This window comes from Athene noctua, chromosome 2 (genome assembly GCF_965140245.1).
Source record: "Athene noctua chromosome 2, bAthNoc1.hap1.1, whole genome shotgun sequence".
In the NCBI taxonomy this organism is placed as follows: Eukaryota; Metazoa; Chordata; class Aves; order Strigiformes; family Strigidae; genus Athene; species Athene noctua.
The window spans coordinates 15123394-15144709 of NC_134038.1; the positions used below are offsets into that span (position 1 = coordinate 15123394).

Below are 21316 nucleotides of genomic sequence, written 5' to 3' on the forward strand. Positions count from 1 at the left end.
CAAAAAGCAACTCCAGATCTATTCTGGCAAACCTCATTGATATTAAGCAAACATATGTGAACCTTTCACTGATTACTAAATCTTTCCTCAGTCTATTAATCTAAATTTAGGTTGTGAATTATAACTGCTTAGTCAAAAAAATTAGGCTTTATATCCCTGTGTGAAGTTAATGCCTTCTTGTTTTTTCCCTAAAAGAAAACAAAGTTCTTCAGTTTCACATTTCACCTATTTAGTTCTTTAGTTTCTCTAAAAGTCAATGTATAATCAACTTGGAAACAAAATTAGTCTAAAAGCACCAGATTGTGACTAATGTGTTCAAAAATTAATTTTTACAGTTAGCAGGACTATGCCCTGAAGTCATGTAGGTGGTTTTGAAAATTCTTCCTGTAAGCTTCAGAACAGCTGCAGAAAAATTCAAGAGGAAAAAAAAAAGGTAGTTCTGTGGTTTGGGTGGTTAATAAATGTTTAGCATCCAACACAGTGATGCAGCTGCAATCAGTGAAGTTTCACACCTGAACTCATTTTGACATCTGAGTCTCAGAGTCTCTGCCTCAGTTGGTTCCACGTAACACCAGAGTTCAGAGGAACACCTTGAGGTGTCTCTAAATCTCCTAGCAACTGGTATGTACCTAGCTTAAATACACTAATAAAATTATTTTCCATTCAAGTAACATACATAAATGACACAGCATTAAAAAAAAAGTCTCAGTAGTTTGTTAATGCAACAGTAAGGTTGACTGAGAAGACAATTTGAAAGAAGAAATAAGAATCCCTCCCTTTCAATACAGAATCTTACTTCTTTTTTGTTTTGTTGGGAGACTGAGCACCATAACCTCCATATTTACTAATACAATTTTTTTTCATAATCATTTTATTTAGTATAGTTTAGTAATAGGACTAGTGGTAAGACTTAAAATAACAGCTCAAGAATGGCATGAGGGTTTTTTTTCCATGTAAGACTAAGCCCCTTCCCATTCACCAACTATTTTGAAATAAAGGACACAACTGAACAACAACAGGAAAATACTGAAAGCTTTGCCATTCTGATCAAAACTTTGAATTTGAATCCATACATGGGCCATCTCTTTTGAACTGCCAGCAAGTCCAGAGATCGTGGAATATAATGTCACCTATTTTGGGAGGTATCAGAAAAGTCTGTGCCATAAGAACACAGGCAAAATTTTCACTTGAATTTACAATGAGGAGGTTTGACAGGACCCAGCCCTTGTTATTTCACCTGAAAGATTTATTCCCTTGACTTTAACAAGAGCTAACCACGAGCCTGAACTGACTGGATCTGACCACCAGGCAACAGATCATCAAACCAGGCAAAGGCTGCTCAGCCACAGCTGTATGTCAGTGGCAGATATAACAGAGTGCTCACTTAGATGTCGGTGCATCATTGCTAGCACCGCTGAACTGGGTAAGGACTAAGGAAGTCAAAATTAGCCGAAGGATGAGGCCAAAAGCAAGAGTATGTGCCACAGGGGACAAGGTATTGACTCCAGACTTCATTCTTTTTCATATTTTGTTTTACAAGCATCTGCCTGCAAGACAGCATTTTGTTCCACACTAACCACAGCTAATAGAGACAGCGCTCCAAGGGACCATCATTAAATGTGTCTCATTCACCAGGCTTTCTCCCCCCCAGAAAAAAATTCAAACCCAAAGTTCGCGTCTTTTTGTACCATTTGCTACGTGGTTACCCAGAACTGGTTACCCAGGCTCAGCAGACAACAAATAAAAGATCCTTAGGATTGTGTTAATTGTTCTTTGATGAATCTATAATTAGTTGACCAACTCACTGAAGTCGCAGATAGAGAGGTCCTTGAAAAAGAGAAGCTAATTGTTAGATTTTTACAGAGACACAAAAGAAATCTGGAAAAATATCAAGTGGAAAAACACTCAGCTTGACATTTCACACCCTTCTGTGTGTGCCCAGAATAGCACTGCAAAGGATTTGGACTTGTGAACAAACAGACATGACAAATTGACAGTTTAACAAACCCAGAAACAGCAATCCATAGACTTACATTGCTATCTGAAGTAAATCACTGTAACTCCATGGCTGTCAACAAAGCTGCACCAATTTACATAACCAAAAATCTGGCCTTTCATTAGCCAGAATAGGAAACTGTCTCCTAACTCTTCCATTTTCTCCTTGTTTCAAAAAAAATGAGGCTATTCATGTCAAAACACATTATTTGCTAAAACTGGTGTTATCCTGCATTAATGGAGTGTATTTAGCCAAACACTGAAATTCAAACATTTTCCAAAGAAAATTTTAACCTTGTTTTATCTAAATAACTGCACTAGAGGATAAATTTGACTTAACCACCATTAAGTTAAAATGGAAGTGATTCAAAGAATGCAGTCTCAAAATTACCTGAATTATTTCCTGAAATTAAAACCATAAATCTGCACTTCATTCACTACGAAATCTGGTTGAAACATCTCAGTTGAAGTCGGCATCATGAGATGACTTATAGCTCCTAAACCCAACTGCACCAGAAACAACAATGTGTGCCTGACCAAAACCTACTGAGAATTGCAAACATCGTAAAAATAGGATGCTTGCACAACTTGATTTTGTTAAAAAAAGAAAAGCTATGAAAGGTCTGTGCTGGATTTATTTAAGATTTGCAGGGAGGGTTTTGCTGAATGGGAAACATGTTTATCTCATGCAATCTATTTGGTCAGTCCTGTAGAGTATGAAAACTGATACCATCTTTGGACCTAGTAAACTACTCAAGAATTTTCACACAAGACTGTAAGAAATCCAGTAGGTTTCATCTCTAGTTATAAACTTGAACCTCAAAGCATGTTCACAGAAAGGATTACCAAAGCTTGAAATTATGTGCAGGGAATCTGAACTGATTTATGATTTTCAGTGCAAATGAAGGGAGAATACTATCAGAGATAGATTTTAAATCTTGTAATCACAAAGGTACAGACACTGAATATGTTCACAGTAGATGAAGGAGGTAATGCCACAAAGGAGGAGAATTCAAGCTACGAGGAGCTTTGTGGTCACACAGAAGGGAGACAGGGAAAGGGACCTCCTCAGTGGGGGAACAGCCCTAATGCTCCCGTGCTCCAGAGGGGAGCACAGGCCATTTACCCAAAACAGCTGTCTGAATGCAGGAAACCTACCTAACGCATCCATTCCTCTGCCCATGCAACAACCTGCTGATCTTCCTACAGCATTTTGCTCATTTTACCCATTGCAGGTACAAATCTGCATGGACTGATGTTGGATAACGTGTTTGCAATTTTGTCACATACAAACCACACTGGCTTCTGAATGTAACAGTACTCCAGCCCTAATGCGGTGGGTGGAGAAGAGCAGGAAACTGTATTATAATGTCTATCTCAAACTAGCAAAGTGTAGTGAAGATCAGGAACATCCACAAAATCAGACACAGATTTTTAAAATATATTGGATTCAGATAGATATCCTTTGGCATAGCTGCATTTCTCCTGAAATTAGGCCTACAGACATTTTGATAAACAAGTTGAATATACTGGTGAGTGACTTCAAATTTGTACATGAATACTTTTATCTGGTTGTTGCCATTTAATAATTATTTTAATTGCACTGAATTAATATTTTCTTTTTCAACAATATCAGCAAACTAATACAACAGATATATTACACATACACACATTTCACTGCAGAAATGTAGTATGTAGTATGTATTCTTTCTGTAGTAGCCTGACTTTCAGTATGAGATTTTGAGTTTAAAATGCATTCATGAAACTGAAATTGTTGCTAATAAGCATGCATGGACAAGGCACCTAATGAAACCCAAGTGCTCTGCACGCTGGCTTTGCTACAATAAACAAAGTGAAGCCCAGATAGCCCAGGTATGCATTCTTATCTCCCATGAATATAAAATATTTCCAGTGATCCATGGAGAATTTTTACTAGCTTTGACTGTCACAGACTGGTTTTGAAATGACATATACTTTTGCTCTAGACTATATTTAGCACTCAGGGTTGGTTTTAAAAGTTTCTGAACACTTTAGATAAATTGCCAAGGAGAAACAACCTCATGAGGATGCAGTTATATTTAGATATAGATGCTGTTTTTGGCATTAACTCCTTTTCCAAGATGGGAACAATCCATGGTGTTATGAACATTTTTCTGCTGGTATGGTGTTGGACAAACTGGACACTAGACATTGGCTTGGGTATAGTTCTGCCTGCAGAGAAATGAGGATGGAAGCAGACACTGGTAGAACAGAGTTCTTTCCACTATGGCTTCTTTCATGCAGAGGACTATTACCAGCCTCACCAACAAAAAATTATTTGTCTCACAGAAGAACAGAAAAAGAAATATAAAAAACAATTAGAAAAAAAGGTTTGCTACTGTAAGCACACTGATTGGCTTATGGTACTATGGGTCAGGCTTGCAGGTGCCGCGTGTTACAGAGTCTAAAGGAGCCAATGCTGTGCTTAGTAAGGCACAGAGGATTTTGGAGGTGGGTGATTCAATTCATCTGTCCCAGTGAAGGATTTTTTCCAGTGGTGTATTTTCTTGTGTCTTATGTGATTTATTTTTTTACTTTAAATAGTCACAGTCACTGAGTCTCAGGGAGTTTATATGATGGATGCAACAAAAGGAGTGGCATTTACAATTATTGGTTTATATTTCAGTTTAATTGCTCTTTTACCAAATTGACCTTCAGACCCTTGTAACCTTGAAAATAGTATTTATCATCAGCTTTTAAACTTGGGATTTTCCTGAGTGCTTTATTCTAAGAGGAAAACAAAATTACTCCAGCCAGAAAACACAGCATGTCTCCTGCCTGCTGCACGCTTCTGCTCTAACCGAGCAGTAGTGGGTAGAATTCAGTGTAGAGCAATTACTTCAAGCTTTTTGGTAAATAACACATCACAATTTTTGCATTAGTTTGTAGCATATGCCAACATGCATTCATTCTCTCTAATGAAAGTACCATGTCACAAACTGGACATGCTGAATAAAAGTCTCATTAATTATAGATTGGGAAGTTTGGTTAAACCGCCTAGTTATTCTACGGAAGTAATCCAGCAGGATATTCAGTATCTCAGCATAATCATATCTTTCAAATCTTACTTAGATGCACTTGGCTGGGATTTTTTTGCAACTACTTTTAATATAACCTTTGTGATGTAGAAGCTTTGCAGAATGGAACACTGAAGATTAATTTCACTATTATTTAAAATCATACCTCCTGGTGAAGCTGTGGGTATGGAGCCTCAACAGATTTTTAGCCACTTGTTCAGTGCATTTTGATGTACCAACGGTTTAGGTCTTGTGATTACAGTTTTACATGACAAGTCATCCTTTAGTAATTATTTTTGGAGAATAGAGTGCAAGGGCTTAAATTTACACTAAGTTCTCATATAGTATGTATTTACAACCCAGAACATCAGGAAATACTGGAAATCATTTTAAACAATATGCTACAAGTGAACATAGTAGAAAAGCAAAAGAGAAATGGGAAGAAAGGAGAAGAGTTACCAACTAAAGTAACAGGATTACCCAGACCCATTCCTGCATGATTTGAAAGCCTCTGACTATTCAAAAATAAATTAAGAAGTATAATTTGCCTCCCTCGGTACTATTATCAACACATTATGGATACTGAATGCAACATACTTTTCATACAGTCTTTGTCCTCTCATGAACACCTTCACTTCATTGTCCAGTGGAAACGTCCCGTCATCTTTTCGGAAGCGATAGAACAGTTTGACATCCTTGAATTCCTTATGCTCATCACAGACTGAAACGTAAAATAAATTAAAAAGTCTTCATATCAAAGTTAAGGAGCTGAGGATCCATTTAGAAGGTATCACTGCTGAACTTCAAAGTGAGCACATATGGAGCCTAACCCCCTGTATTTCTGAGCATAAAACTCTATTCAGTTCTAATCACCAGTGAAAGGCTGGATAAAACTTTCAGATAAGTAACCAAATTTCTAGGTGAGGGGGATAGGTGTTTATCAGTTTTGTGAGGATTACTGCAAACATGAAGAGAAAAAAAGCATCCATTTGCTATATACCCAGAAAACCTTTTGATGAAAATGGTCTATTAGCTTGTTTGTTTAAAAGGTCACCAGTGTAGAACCCCAAATAATTTAAGTATTGGCAAGCTTCTTAAAGTTACTTGTATCAGTTGAGCAATACTGTAGGAAACCTGAGATTCGCTGCAGAAACAGTTAAAATCAAAGCATTCTGCTCTATTAAAATTGTCTCAATTCCTCTGCCATGCCAGCTAGCAAATGGTAGGTACAACAGGAGCACACTGAGAAATGCTAAATAAGGTTTAGAAGACAGCAGCTGACGATGGGCTCTTGTAAATGCAGAACAGAGCTCCAGCAAGGGCATAAACTTATGGGAAAGATATCCCAACCAAGCTGCTCCTATCAGAGTTGTCAGCCCACGTACATAGGCTGACCTTCTGCACCCCAGAAGTGGGTGCACTACACCCTTTTACCTGACACAGGAGTTGGAAGAATGCTCTGAGCATCCTACAGAACCTAATGGAACCTCTCTGAATTTACACAAGCTCACTTCGCAAACTATTTTATTAAATTTGAGTGCAATACATGAACATTTTCAAGAAACACCTGTTCTGTGAGTAATATATACACAAACATATATAAAATTTGTATGGAAGTTACAGTGTGCAATTGGATCCTGAGGCAGAAAACATCTGAAGGTTGTTAAAACTTTAAACAAGCATTCAGTGATAAAACATCCATTGCTCGATTAAATTAAGTCACTCAGGCATCCACGCAACTCTTCACTGACATTTTCTCAATAGAGGATTAAGTAGTCAGATTTGAATACCCTATAATTACTTTATTCTTTAACTATCTACCGTGAGTCCCAGTTTCCATAACAACTCAGAATTTTAATTTAATAGCCAGGAAGAAGCTGTAGAAGTGGCACTCATTCAATATGTGCATTTCTAACTTTAATTAAGGTGTCGTTAATGTATTGCAGATAGCAGCAGTATTGCTGCACATACAGTGACCCCTGCATAAAGTCAATATTTGTCTGTTCGCGGTTGCTCAGTTTTCTCTTAAAAAAGAAACAAATGGTACTTTTGCCTTTTTGAAATGGGTAATACTGTACATTTGAAAGCAAGGGCTTGGATCTTCTTTGTTTGTGTGTTCCCTAGCCTTTATGTGCACCAAAAGGCAACTAAATGCTACCACTGAATTGGAAGTCTTCTTTTCATCAGCGTAAATTGTTATTCAAGAAGCTGAAAGGAACAGATCTCAAATAGACAACAAGTTTAGGAGAAAATTCATCAGGGCACAGTCAGAGCACTAACTTTCTTGCAGCTGTACCAGCACTAATGTTTGTGCAGCTGGTGTGAGGGACAGGGCCAGAGAACTAATCCACATGAGAAAAATGACCTTTTTTTCCAGCTGATTTTTCAGATGGGTTTTTCAGCTAGAAAACTGTGCTCTGGGGAGTGGGGAGGTGAGGGCAGTGAGAAGAGAGGGGACAGGATCCAGCTGGGGCTGCTCTGGAGGAAGGGAAGCAGCAGCACAGTCTCCAGTGACTTCCCCTCTCTGTACTGACATAGGGAATGTCACTCCACACCTCTTCAGCCTCTCCATGACCCTCAGGACACAGGTGACCTTGTGGAGCAGCACAGTTCAAGTGACATGCTCCCTTTCTGGCAGGGAAAGGATTCCACCTATCCAGTACTTGGTTGAAGAGCAGGAGCAAGATTTCTCTGTTTCACAGGAGTCAATAGAATTTAGCTTAGAACCTTTTATCAGCTGATGTTGCACTTACCATGGTGGATAATGCTGTGATCCAATAATTTCTGCACCAGTTTAATTGCCGTCTCTCGGTCTGAGGCCTCTTTATGGTCAATCAGCCAGTCAATCAGTTCTTTGGCAACGAAGCAGTTCGGGTACGTCTTAAGGTGGTGACGCCGATCTTTAATGACCTTTTCTTCATGCAGTCGGAGCCTGGGGTCAAATCATCATATGAATATCATGTGTAAAGAAAGAGCCTTTGTAACTAGCAAGAGTGGGATGAGAGTGGAGCAGACACACCCAAGCCCTGCTCACAGGATGAGCTTTGCAGGTGTTGGAGGGAAGAGGAAGAGACTCCATCACATGTCCAGCGCTGGAGTCTGACAACCAGGCAATCCACAGCAACCATTTGTTACAACGTTAAACCCCACACTTGGAAAAAGTGGTTTTCTGCCCAGTAGAAAAGATTAAAAAATGAAGAACAACACAGCATACTAAGGCCATTAAAATACTTCCTGTAAGTCAATTAAACTGTCAATAATTTGGAATTAATTTTCCCACATTACCACTAATACATTCCACATAACCCTTTAATTTTGTGGTATCATTGCCATTTTTTTTTTTTTTTTATATATCTCATTCATTTTTTTGATGTAGATTCTTCCTTGTCTGGATAACTGCATTTTGCCTCCAGCTGCAGAAAACATAGCATTTATGATTTAAAATTCAGGCACAAAGTTGTTCCAACACAATAATATTTAGCATTAAAAGTTGCCTTCCACTCCAAATAAAGGAGACCTGATTTCTCACTTGGGGAATTGTTGGTAAATGCTATCTAACTGCAAAATCTGCCCTACCACCTTGAAAGCAACTTGGTTGGGTGGTTTTGAGATGCTTGAGACAGAATGCAGGATCCTGATGAGAGTACTGCCTTGTTATTAAAGGTAACTTTACTGGGATTCTGCATCTTTACTTTTAGTCAGTTTTTCCAAATAAACAAAATGAGTAATATTATCAATGAATTAATGTATAGAGGTTTTTTTATGTTTTAAAAAGTTTTCTGCTTTCTTGTTTCCATTTTAATTAATAATTTTAATAATTCCGGTTTTTTAGTTCTGAAGAAACCATAGAAATCACAGTGATGGGCTGTTCATTTTCAAGTGTCTAGGATCCTACCTTGTAAACACTCTCACTGACTTCAAAGAAGCTCCAAGTAATGCTGTATTAATTGCTGGAGTTATAACTATCTCTATTTTCTAGAGAGGGAAATAGCGTAGAAGAGCATTAATATGAGCCTCAAGAAACACAGGGCAGGAGTCCAACTGATTTTCTTTTCAATGTGATTGCAGTATGAAACAATTATTTCTCTTTAGAATCAAAGAAAGGGAAATCAGTGAAGAAATCACTAAAGAACATATTATTAGGGCATTAGACAAGGCTTACGTATGATTCTACTTAAAAATAGTAGCAAAGCAATGTGTGTTTTGCAGCATTTAGCCTTGAACTACACTGGAATGGCCAATCTGTGATATAAATTCAAAATCAGCTTTGCAAACATCATTAAAAAATGAAGACTTCTATATTAAAAATACTGATAAATCCAATCAGTATTCTGGAAAGAAGTTCTGGTAAATATTCCATGTATTATGAAATTCTCCAAGCTAAAATACCTTTGCTTAAATCATATTTTCCAGATGTGCTCTAACAGCTGTTGCCATACTTAGAAAGAAAAGCCTACACAGTTTTAATTATAGAACATGCAATTATCAGTACGTCTGATGGAGCTGTACATTTAAAATATATTCCAGCTTCTGTTAATGTTCATCCAGTCTTACGTCTCACAATAACCTCCAAGAACAAAACTAGGGATTGAGTGTATAATACATAGGCAGATGGCTCGACCCAGCTCTCAGTCATCAGTGTAAGTCTAAATGGATAGAATTCATCTGATACAAAAGGGAAACTCCCTTTTATGAAATTCTTTGTCCAAACATCACGTAGGAGTATGCCAGGACTGATCTGTCATTCCACAAAAAAGCCAGTAGCCAAGAGCCCCAGAAATGAGTATTTATGTCTGAAATTCTGACTGAAAGCTTTCCTACAGTTGGTGGGCTTATAAATATTTCAAGTTCTCTGTCATGTCAAAAGACATAGGTTCCCACTCCAACCTTTTTCCTCACTCAGAGAATTTATAGGGTCTCTCTATATACCTTTTTGCCTATATTCATAAAACTCATAGAAATTTCATTATCTTAATTATTTCCACCCACTTCCTAAAGTGGATCCAAATTTGCTAAGATGTTACGAAATCATTAAGTCAAAAACAGTATGACCACATAAGCCTCAAGAAACCTGAAAAAACAAATTTATCCACAATTTCCAAATGGAAGTGAGAACTTCTGCAGTCTATAGCAATTATATCCATAATGAATTATGTCCAGGCTAATTTATTTGGAATAAAGAACAGAAAGGGAATTCCTATCTTCTCCCTGATGGTGTATGCTGTTCTATCCTTCTGGGCTCCCTCACCTCTACAAACCTGCTAAAACTGAAATTGTATGAAGGAGAAGTAGCTCAATAAATTGAAATGGTACCTTGTGTAAACTACAAATATGAAAGCCTCAGGTGAAGTTGTTGAGCATATATTGCAGTATGCAAATCAAAAGTTTAGGCAGAAATTCTACAAATGTGTTCAGAAATACTTATCAGGAGCCAAATTAAATGAGATAAAAAGGAAAAAAAAGTAGCAGTGAATGCAATTACACACTGAAATCAATGCTCAAGTGAAGTGGTAAATTCTTTATCCCTTGGCATGGGGAAACAGGCTTCTCACCAACAGACCTTGATGTTTTCCCTTTAAGTAATGTTAATCACTCTTCATCAGCTAGCCTGCATGATGACTGGAAAAGACCTAACGACACCAGTCACATTTCTCTTGCTAGAAGAAGTTTTTCTCAAGAGCTGCTTAGAAGAATTACCTCGCTGCCAAACCCTGACCAGTTTGAGGGGAAAAGGGGGAAGAGAGGGCAAACAAGGGGTGACAGGGGGACACCTTGATTCAATACGCCTTTGAAAAGTTGTCCTGTTCTCTACAACTTAATAGCTTAAGACCAGAAAACAATCTTGTGTACACCAGTACATCATCCATATATAATTCCATATATTATTCAAGATTACCTACCAGATTTTGCACTTGGGGCCTCAGTCTCCCCTCCCTGCAGAAAGCAACATGAGAATGAAAGCATTTGAGCAATTGCCTATGAACTGTAACAGGCATATGCAACCCTTTAATATTTACAAATTGATATCCATGGCTCTTATTCATGCTTACAACAAACAAAGACAGTCTGTATTTGCAAGCATCAATGCCAGAAGAGTTTTCTTGGGGGCTTGTCTAAACAGGAGTCGCTCCTAATTAACAACATGTAGGGACTCTTGCTCCAAATAAAAGTGCCTTCCTTCTGCGTAGCATGAACAGACTAACCCAGAACACACTGCTTCTGCTTTGCAGTAAGTGTATTCAGATTTAATCAGGAACAATGTTATTTTGCTGAGAGGCCATTAGGGATTTTCTTGCCAACTGTCAGAAGTCATGATAATGGAAAAACCAAAAATCTTTGCCTAGAAATGAAGAATCAGGCACTAACTGAGGAAGAAATCGCTCTTGCAGCTACATGAAACTTGCAGTTTGTTTTCCACCAGGGAAAATACACATTTTGAAGTTTCTTGCATCTTTTTCTGAACCAATGGGTAAGGTTTTTGCAAAGGCAGTGCCTGCACAGGAGTCTAGTTTTCCTTTTAAACCCAAGAAAAGACCAGCCCGCTGGCTGAAGACAGTAATGATGTCACTAACTGGACCACGGTCCAAATATCTCACCCAGCTATTTCCCTCTATTGAGTCTAGCAGTTTCTGCTTGGCTAACACAGAATTTGCAGAGCACCATCCAGTCGTGATTTCTATGCATGAAAAGACAAAAAGCCTCCTGCTCTTCTTGGTAATTTTCTGAATAATTCATCTACCATTTCCTAGTACATCCTATATAGTCTCTCTGTTTATCCTGGCAAAGGCTCAGTAAAAATGTGCAGGGAACAGGTTGGTTCCTGGCACTCAACAGACAACATGGCATGAAGACTTTCATATTGTGCTCCACTCCTTCACATCTTTTAATCTTCCTGAGGCAATCATACACACACACATACATATGCATATATCATAGAATCACAGAACCACAAAATAGTTTTGGTTGAGAGGGACATATAAAGGGCATCTAGTCCAAATCCCTGCAATGAGCAGGGACATCTTCAGCTAGATCAGGTTGCCCAGAGCCCTGTCCAACCTGACCTTGATTGCTTCCAGGGATGGTGTATCTAAAACCTCCCTGGGCAACCTGTTCCAGTGTTTCACCACCCTCATTATAAAAAATTTCTTCCTTATTTCTAATCTAAATCTACCCTCTTTTAGTTTTAAACCATTACCCATTGTCCAATCACAACAGGAACTATTAAAAAGTCTGTCCCCTTCCTTCTTATAAGCCCCCTTAAGTACTGAAAGGTCACAATATGATCTCCCCACAGCCTTCTCTTTTCCAGGCTGAACAACCCCACCTCTCAGCCTTTCAGTACCTTCCTTCTGACCATTTTGGCCATCCTCTAGACCCACTCCAACAGGTCCATGACTTTCCTGTGCTGGGGGGCCCCAGAGCTGGACACTACTCCAGCTGCGAGCACACATTGCCAGCTCACGTCCAGCTTTTCATCTTCTTCCAAGTCCTTCTCAGCAGGCCTGCTCTGAATCCCTTCATCCCCCAGCCTGTATTGGTACCAGGGGTTGCCCCAATCCAGGTGCAGGATCTTGCACTTGGCCCTGTTGAACCTCATGAGGTTCACACAACCCACTTCTTGAGCTTGTCCAGGTCCCTCTGGATGACATCCCTTCCCTCAGGTATGTCAACCATGACACTCAGCTTGGTGTCACCTGCAAACTTGCTAAGCGTGCCCTCAATCCCACTGTCTACGTCACTGATGAAGATATTAAACAGTACTGGTCCCAGTACAGACCCCTGACGGACATCATTCAACACTGATCCCCATCTGGACATTGAGCTGTTGACCACTACCCTCTGGATGAGACCATCCAACCAATTCCTCATCCATCGAACAGACCATATATCAAATCCATAACTTTCCAATTTAGAGAGAAGGATGTTGTGGGGGACTGTGTCAAAGGCCTTATAGAAGTCCAGGTAGATGACATCTGTAGCTCTTGCCTTGTCCACTGATGTAGTCACTCCATCACAGAAGGCCACTAAGTTGGTCAGGCAAGAATTGCTCTTGGTGAAGCCAAGCCATAGATTTATATAAATAGATATATAGAAATGTGTGCATACATATTTGTATATATGTGATATATATAAATAAATCATAAATATACAAAATATGTATATATGTAACATTTGTATCATGATGTATATTATACATCATATATATGAGATATATATATATATAATCTATATCACAGGATACATCATTATAGAGCAACCTTTTTTTTTAATGGAAGAACAAAACATCAGTGAAGAGACCATTTAAAATGGAGATTTTTAGCAGAATTTACTAATTGCTGAACAATATACACTGATATTGTACTTAGTCATGGCACAAAGTATGTCTTGCTTCCGAGTGCTCAACTGCTACTGATGAGTTCCAGCATGCTCACAAGTTACTGCTGCATTACATCTCAGTTTAGCCCATATCCTTGGTTTCAGTGACTATCCCAGCTTGAGCACTGCATTGAACTACTACCTTAAGGTAAACTCTGAACAAAACCATATTAGATCCCTTGAAAATGAACAATGATATGCAGATGGGAAAAGCATTGCAGGGGTTTCTGCTATCTTCAAATTCATTCACACATTTCATATATTTTGGAACTTTTGTTAGAGAAGGACTTACTTATTTTGAACTAAAGCAAGTCACAGTGTCCTTTGTGACAAAAAGATATGGACAACAAAACCTATCTTGCCAAATATGAGAACAATTCATGGTGGCTAAAGAGCATGGCATTTCCACACCTCTTCTCAAGGGACATCATGGGTGCTCCACTGGCAGGTACAACTGCCCCTTTCCGTTGGAAACAGAACAGGTTTGTATCCTCCCAGAGGTCACAAAGTTTGGCTGTTTTCTGAACATAAGTGTATGACCTGTCTACAGCACGGTATCCAGGCATCTTACTCAAAGATGGCATTTTACAAAGTGTCTCAGAGACTTAGAAGCATAATTCCCACTGAAAGTTAAAATTCACAGGTCAGCTGCAGAGCAAATTCAACACAAAATAAGTGAGCATATGGCAGTGTTTATATATATATACACCCAGGAAAATACAGAACTACTTGAAAAGTCCTTTACACTAAATGTTTGCCTTTGCATTGTCAGAAAAAAAAAAAAAAAAGGTCAGTGACGATATAAACTTTGTACACAGAGGCGATCATGAAGGTACTCTGCAAATGCGATGTGTATTGCTGGGACAAGCATTTCCAGCCAGGCTTGCCAAGTCTCAGCTGAAGTGTCAGCAGTTTGCTGCTGCCTATTCCTCTTTTCTATTTATGCTTCAGCTCTGCAATAACTTACTTCTGTTACTTGACATTAACAGGAGCTATAATACCCTTTAAAACATGGGGTCGTACTGAAATAGAATGAAGATATTTCTGTGCTGGTAGCTGTGGCAGAGAAGGAATTTTACCATCTGAATTAGTGTTAGAGAGGGTGTCTTCAAAGCAGCTCCTGATATCAGTTCTCATCACTGTGTTTATCTCCACCTTTTTGCCCACAGCCATGAGGAGATGCCAGGACACAGAGCCAGATAGAGAGATTTCAGATAAACCATCTCTTGGTGCACTGCAGAGGAAAGCCTAAAGCTTCCACAGAAGTGACAGTTTGTCAGTGCCCCTGTGGCTTTAAATAAAACATTGGGGCTGCCTCTTTTATGAAGTCCTTTTTCATAAATTCAGAAAGTAAATAGGTCACTGAGCCTGCAACTGAGCGTGCACAGGGACATCCCCAATACTCGTAACACCTTAGTAACACTGGCAGGGGTCAAAGCAAGCTCTGGCAAACAAACACAAGCATGGCTCAGGGTTTAGGATGAAATCAAAATGACGCCTCTTGGAGACACTCTTTCAGCCCAGAATTTCAGGTCAGAAATTCAGACCCACAGCCTCCCTTGTGAGTACTCCATACTGCAGAGGAAATTAGATCTGTGTGTTTGTATCGACCTTTCATAAAACTAGAGACCACTTGCAAAACTAAAGTTTGGAGTTTTAAACCTCAAAGGTGTATCATCGGAGCCTGTATCTGGTCTTCATTTAAAACAACACAGCATAACATTATTGATTTGGTAAAACAGTGCATGTAAATAGAATCCTTAGGTAACTTTTATATCAAGTTTTGGAATGTTTATGCTGGAATTTTTATAGGGTTTGACCCTGTAAGGAAAAGGACGTTTTCAGTGGACTGCTGACTCCTCTCCACTTTTTTCTTTGTGATGTGATATACCCACGTGTGAGGGCAGTCTAATAGTATCACCAAATCAGAACAATATTTGTTCACCTCTGTTTTTCAAGAAGCAGAAAAACTCAGGTTTTTGCAAGGTTACAGATCTAATGACACTCTTCTTCTCATGTCCACAGGAAGCTGTGAAGAGGCTGATCTTGCATGCCAAGACATTTCACTTTCATTTCACTTTTAATCAAAATGTGTACAATTATAAACAATACTTCGAATTGCCTGAGCACTTGAACCTTGAGAGCTTCTGTCTCTCTGGAAAGTATACAACTGGGTTTTACAAAGACAAAAACACAAAATGCAGGCAAGTTATTATTTCACCTAGTCATAAGGAAAGTGGAAGTCTGCCTGTCTTGCTCCAGCTTCTTGTTTTCTGGGCTGAAGCTGTCAGAAAACAGGAACTCACAGTTTTCCTCCTCTATAAGGAAGTCAAGTATAATTGTGCTTCTCACTCATGTATGGATGAACTGGGATGCACACATGGGATAAATGTGTGCAGGTCAAGGTCTATATGATGCTGCTATGTGAATCTCCAAAAGAACCAATGTACTCCTCACTGAAGAACAAGCCATCTTTGCTGATGTACATTAACTAGGTTTTATTCATAGTATTTTTCTGTGTCTCCATTGCAAGGATATTCTTAGGCTTACTAAATCAATAAGTACTATGGGGACTAACTTTCTTGGGGATGTATTCCCAAATCTAAACTGAAGACTGAAATTTTGAAGTACAGACCAGAAACCATAGGATAACTGCTGTTACCAACATCCTTTGACTGGATTAATACAGTAGCCATAAGTCCACCAACTGTCGTGGACTTATGCTGAAAATCACTCTCAATAAAGTAAGAATTTCACAGAAAGAAAGCTGAGGAAGGAACAGTGTAGGTCTCATGGGAGGCCAGTGAAAATCAGTGAAATTTGTGTCCAGGAATGCAAACCTGTTATCCCAGTAACATAGCTGGGAGAGGTAAATGTTCCTTTGAAATGCTAAATGGGGCAAATAAGTCAAACAGCCCAAGCCCTACTGCCACAGCTATTCCTGCTAGCACTGCCATTCAGGATCCTGACAGAGCAGGAACTGGGGTAGGATGCTGGACTACAGGTCTGCATCAGTGGAGTCAAGAAGAGGGGCTGCAGCAGGGACACAAGGGGCTGTGGGTGCCAGAAAGCTCTGCTGTGTGACTACCACTCTCTTGGATGCACATTGCATCCCAAGGAGGCAGGGGAGCCATAAAAAGCTACAGGCTGAGGTCCCTTATGCAGCAAGGCTGACATCTCTTTTACAGTTATCCAGAGGGAAAAGCTGAGTATGACCTTGCTATGCTCTAGCGCTGAGTGCAGCAAGTTTCAGATCTCCTGAGAAACAAGGAGGTCTTTCCACCCACCCATATCTCCCAGCACATCTGGGGAAGAGCAGATCCATGACACCCAGAAAGGACCACAGTACAGAACAGGTTTGCACTGCAAACAGTAAAAGGTGTCATTACCTACCAGAGGTAACCCAAGAAATCCACAGGAGAACTGAAAGCAGCCAAGTGCCTTATCTCAAGTGCAATGGGATATTTCTCCCACCCTGTCAATGGGACAAACAGTTTTGATGAGATGTGTTATGGCTTTGGGTAACCCCTCATCTCAAAGTCCTTCCAGGCCTGGCAGCTCTCAGCCTAAGCACCACAGACCTGCAGAAGACCTCCCTAATATTTTATGCTCCTCGAGGAGTACCGTTTGCACTCATTTCAGTGGTCCTTGACAACCCTGCTGAAAGCAAGAAAAAAAATTCCTGCCTTCATCATTAATAATATGTCATACTGCAGTAATATCTCAATTGATTTTAGCAATTGTTTTCCATCTCTACACAAAACTCTTGACCAATTACTGTGCTGTGTAATCATGAGCCTCATTAAGCACAAATAGCCAGTACCTGACAGAGAATAAAATGAGTACTAATATACTTAGTGCTATGTACTGTTGTTAACAAACCCAATTCAAGACTTTTTGCTCACTTCCAACAAATACGTAGGTTCATCGTAAAATGAGTATAGATGCAATACTCTTTCAATATACTGTATGTTGTATTAAAACAACCACACTTTGTTTCTCTCTTCCCATTCTAAATTAATATCTTCCTTTTTTTCATGTTTAGTATAACTGCATTACTGGGCTTTATTATTATTTTGAAGAAGCTGTGAAAGCAGTAAGTGAAAAAATACTGACTAGAAAAGGAACTCTGTATTGGATTTCATTAAATAAAAAAATAATCTTACCATATTTTGGCACCGATTCATGCTTTTTATCTCCTATGCATGGCAATACTGCAATATGCAGGGTGTTACACTGAAGAAGACATGATTCAAAGGAGTTCTTTCCACTGTCTTCCAGAAGTCTATTAAAATCCAGTGGTTGGTCACTAAACTATAAAATAAAACTGGAACTGATGCAAATTTTTAAACACTGAGAATAACGATCCATGTGACTGGATCACCTAGAGGTGAATAAATTGCTAGTGGATGACCTTCACGGTGCAAAAATAGAAATGAAGGAACAGGTAAGACTATAAAATGCAAGGTTGTGCACTAACAACCAAATGCTCTGCTGAGAACTGAGAGCTTGGAGGCTGAAAGCAGCAGAGACTAAGAAATAGCTGAATATACAGTAACTAAACTTTCACTGACAAGCTATCAACAGGCTGAGACCATACAAAACACAAAGGCAATCTTAGGTTGTACTGAGATGTTTCCAGAAATCATGTGAAATCCAGTTGTTCATGTCATTGCATATGATATTACAGGACATAATCTAAATATTGTATATTGCTCATGCCATCCTCATTCAAGAATGATAAAGTCAAAGATACACAATGAAGCAGTGCAATGCAATGAAAAATGATGAGCCCATGTCATAAGCAGAGAGAAACAGATACTGGTTTGGGAGTCTAGCCTTATCTAAAGAAAAAGTGAGAGGAACAGAACTGCTGTCTATAATCTTGTAGGTGAGTTCAAAGCAGAGTGCAAGAAAAGCAATTTAAATCATGCTGAGTGATCCTAAGGTAAAAATTAGACAAAGGTTTGGAGTAAAATTTTCTAATTGTTACTCAAGGCAAGAACTTATCTCTTAGAGAACTGTAATAAATATACCAAAGGATGATGAGTTATAGTATTCTGCAGAATATCAGTCCTGTTTTTTATAATTATATGACTTACACTGATTTCTATGAACAACCTTGGGAATACTACAGGGAGGAAGAATATCAGAGGTTGGCCCTGGAATGCACTATACCAGAACTGACAGTCTTATTTAAGTCCTGCTTCATGTCAGCTGGAAAAAAGAAAAGCTCTAGTGCTGCCTATATTCGGACATTTGCTCTTTATATTAAGGCTTTTAGTAAAAGTGGGTATGCAGATAAACAGACATTCTTCATGTGCTTGCCAAGGCACAGGAGCTGTAAGTATGATGAAAGACGTCTGTATTTGTGAGCACGCTTCCTTGCTTTTGTAACAAGATACTACTTCTTTTTCATTTTTACTGTACATGCATACAATAGCCCTTATGTGGCTGATTGGAAGGATGGGTATTTAACTGGCCTGTCAGTATTGTACAGTTAACAACAAAATAGTGGCATGGTTTCCTCCTAAGAACTTTGTCATATACAGCAGCATCAAAAAATGTCTGGGGAACTGCTGTTCTGGGAAACCCCAGCAGTGGGCAAGCAGCATGCATAGAGACCAAGGGTCTGGTCTGCATACTTGCTAAATCAAAGTGCCAGGAGAAGCCACAAGGGCAGAGGATCCCTCTGCCAGCTCCACATCCCAACTCTGCATTTTACCTTTAAGTGAAGCCTCTAAATGCCTGTACTCAGTTGGCTTTCCTGCCTTTATGTGCAACACCCACCCATCCCGCTGAGACCCAAATAACCAGGTTTGCAGGAACCTGCACCCTCTCATCTGAGATCTTGTGAAGCTATCACAGAGAACCTCACTATATAGATGTAGTCACCCAAGTCTTTTCAAGCCTGGAATTTGTCTAATTTTATATAGTGGCATATGATTTTTTGTAAAAAAATTATTGAAATAATACAGAGTATGTAATTATTAAAGTAAATAAATCAAAATAGAAGCCTAAATAGACTCATGTTACAGCCTTTTTCAGTTCCCTTAAGTTGTCATGTTTGCTTAAGAAAAACATTGCCTTGAGTGTAAAATATAAGCCAGTATGACCTTCACAACCAGCTAGAGGCAACAAATCAGTATAATCCTAATTAACATTCTGCTCATTTATATATGTTTTTCTTAAAGAGAAACCTGTAACATCCAAAAAGGTTTCACTGCAATTGCCAAGTGAAAAAGAAGAAATGAATCACCATCTACAGAGGAAAAAATAAAAAATGTCTTGGAAAGCTATCGATTGCCCGAAACTACAGTGAATGAGTTTCAAATGGTAACAATGATTTTACTGAACAATTCTGCAACATAACACTACAGTATTCATTTTTTAAACATAGAAAGGATTGCTCTCTGACGCAAATGTTTTAATGATAAAGAACCATCCTATCTGCTTTAAATCTTCTTTATCTAGGTCACACAAAGATGTAACATGAAGAATTATGGTTTATGAATTTAAGGAGATTACTCAACAGCATGTAGTTACTCACTGCTTAAATTCTGGCAGGCTAATGAAGAACTTTATCATTAAAGACAATGGATTAATAAAAATCCTAGTTGAAGACTAATTCTATTTAAAGGATTTTACTTTTGCAAAAAACTAGCCTGGAGATGGTTCTTTGGATGAGCTCAGCGTTTTTCTACATCTGATATATGAAATGAACAGATACACAGCTGCTACATAACCACTCGTTATGAATAGTTCCTTCTGTTCAGGATGCTATCAAGGATCTTGTCTTGTTTGATTAGGCCTTGTTAAATGTTCACAAATAGATGAGCTTTGAAAAGAAAAATATTACAGAAGTGTTCTTCCTCTGCCTTTAAAAGTAAATGGAAATTTTCCTTTAAAATAATAAATAAATCAGTAAAGAGCCCAGAGAAGTTCTGGTGCTCTGTTGAACAGCTTGCTCCCATTTTGGGCCATGTGTTTGCCATTTCTCATCCTAGGCAAAATTCTCTCTCCATACACGTGGAAAGCTCAGTGGACAGGTACTTATGTATTCTGACAATAAACTCAAACCATAGCTTCTTACTACTTTAATAAATCAGAACATGCACGCTGATCCTTATTCACCAAGTAACGGCATCAGCTTTACATAGGCTGCCAACCTCAGTTGAATGCTGGTAGACTTAGATTACAACAACATGGTTACGTTTACAACACGCTTCAAACTTTAGGTCAGGCCTGAACTTGAATCCAAAACACACGCTGCACAGAGTTAGGGATAGGCTTTAGATGGGCAACAGGACAAGAGGAGGTGAGAAGTTAGGGCCTGCACTGTGCTTTTACACAGGCTCAGATATTCACCTATCATCAGTGTAAATGGCCCAACACTGTGTGTTAATTCTAAACCCAATTCATCTACTCAAGATGAGCCTTGGCATCACCTGTCCTGAAAAAAGGCAGGATCTGTAGGAGCCTGGGTATGGTTGTTCCTCAGATGGTGTCAGCGACCACAGTTGGGCACATGGACCACAGGCACTTCTTGCTGCAGCCACGCAGACCTGTGGAGGCACTCTAAAGAGCATGCCAAGGGTTAGTCAGTTACCCACCCTGCCTATCAAAGGCTCAATACAAACAGTGCCAATTAGGTCTTAATTTTAACGTAACTACAAGGAGCTTTCTGAATGCTGAATTATACAAGATTTCAGTCAATACGTAAGTAGGCTGTGCATATATGAACTGCTGAAACTGCAAAAGGTTTGTGGCCACTGGAGACATGAAATCACTGATCAAGTGGCCAACACCCTTCTGTGCCTTCTTCCACAGATCTATCATTTTCTGAGGTGGAATACTAATATTTTACATGACAAGTTGTGCTGTGTACA

The 21316-nt window shown here is 39.0% G+C and overlaps 1 protein-coding gene across 1 annotated transcript in view; it reads right to left on the reverse strand.

Annotated features, from left to right (window-relative positions):
* Positions 1–21316, reverse strand: part of DEPTOR (DEP domain containing MTOR interacting protein) — a 74867-nt gene that overhangs the window by 39603 nt on the left and 13948 nt on the right. The window contains exons 2-3 of the mRNA XM_074898501.1: positions 7805–7983; positions 5649–5772 (exon numbers count right to left, since the gene is read on the reverse strand). Coding sequence (XP_074754602.1) covers positions 5649–5772; positions 7805–7983 — 303 coding nt within the window. The remainder of the gene's footprint in view (positions 1–5648; positions 5773–7804; positions 7984–21316) is intronic.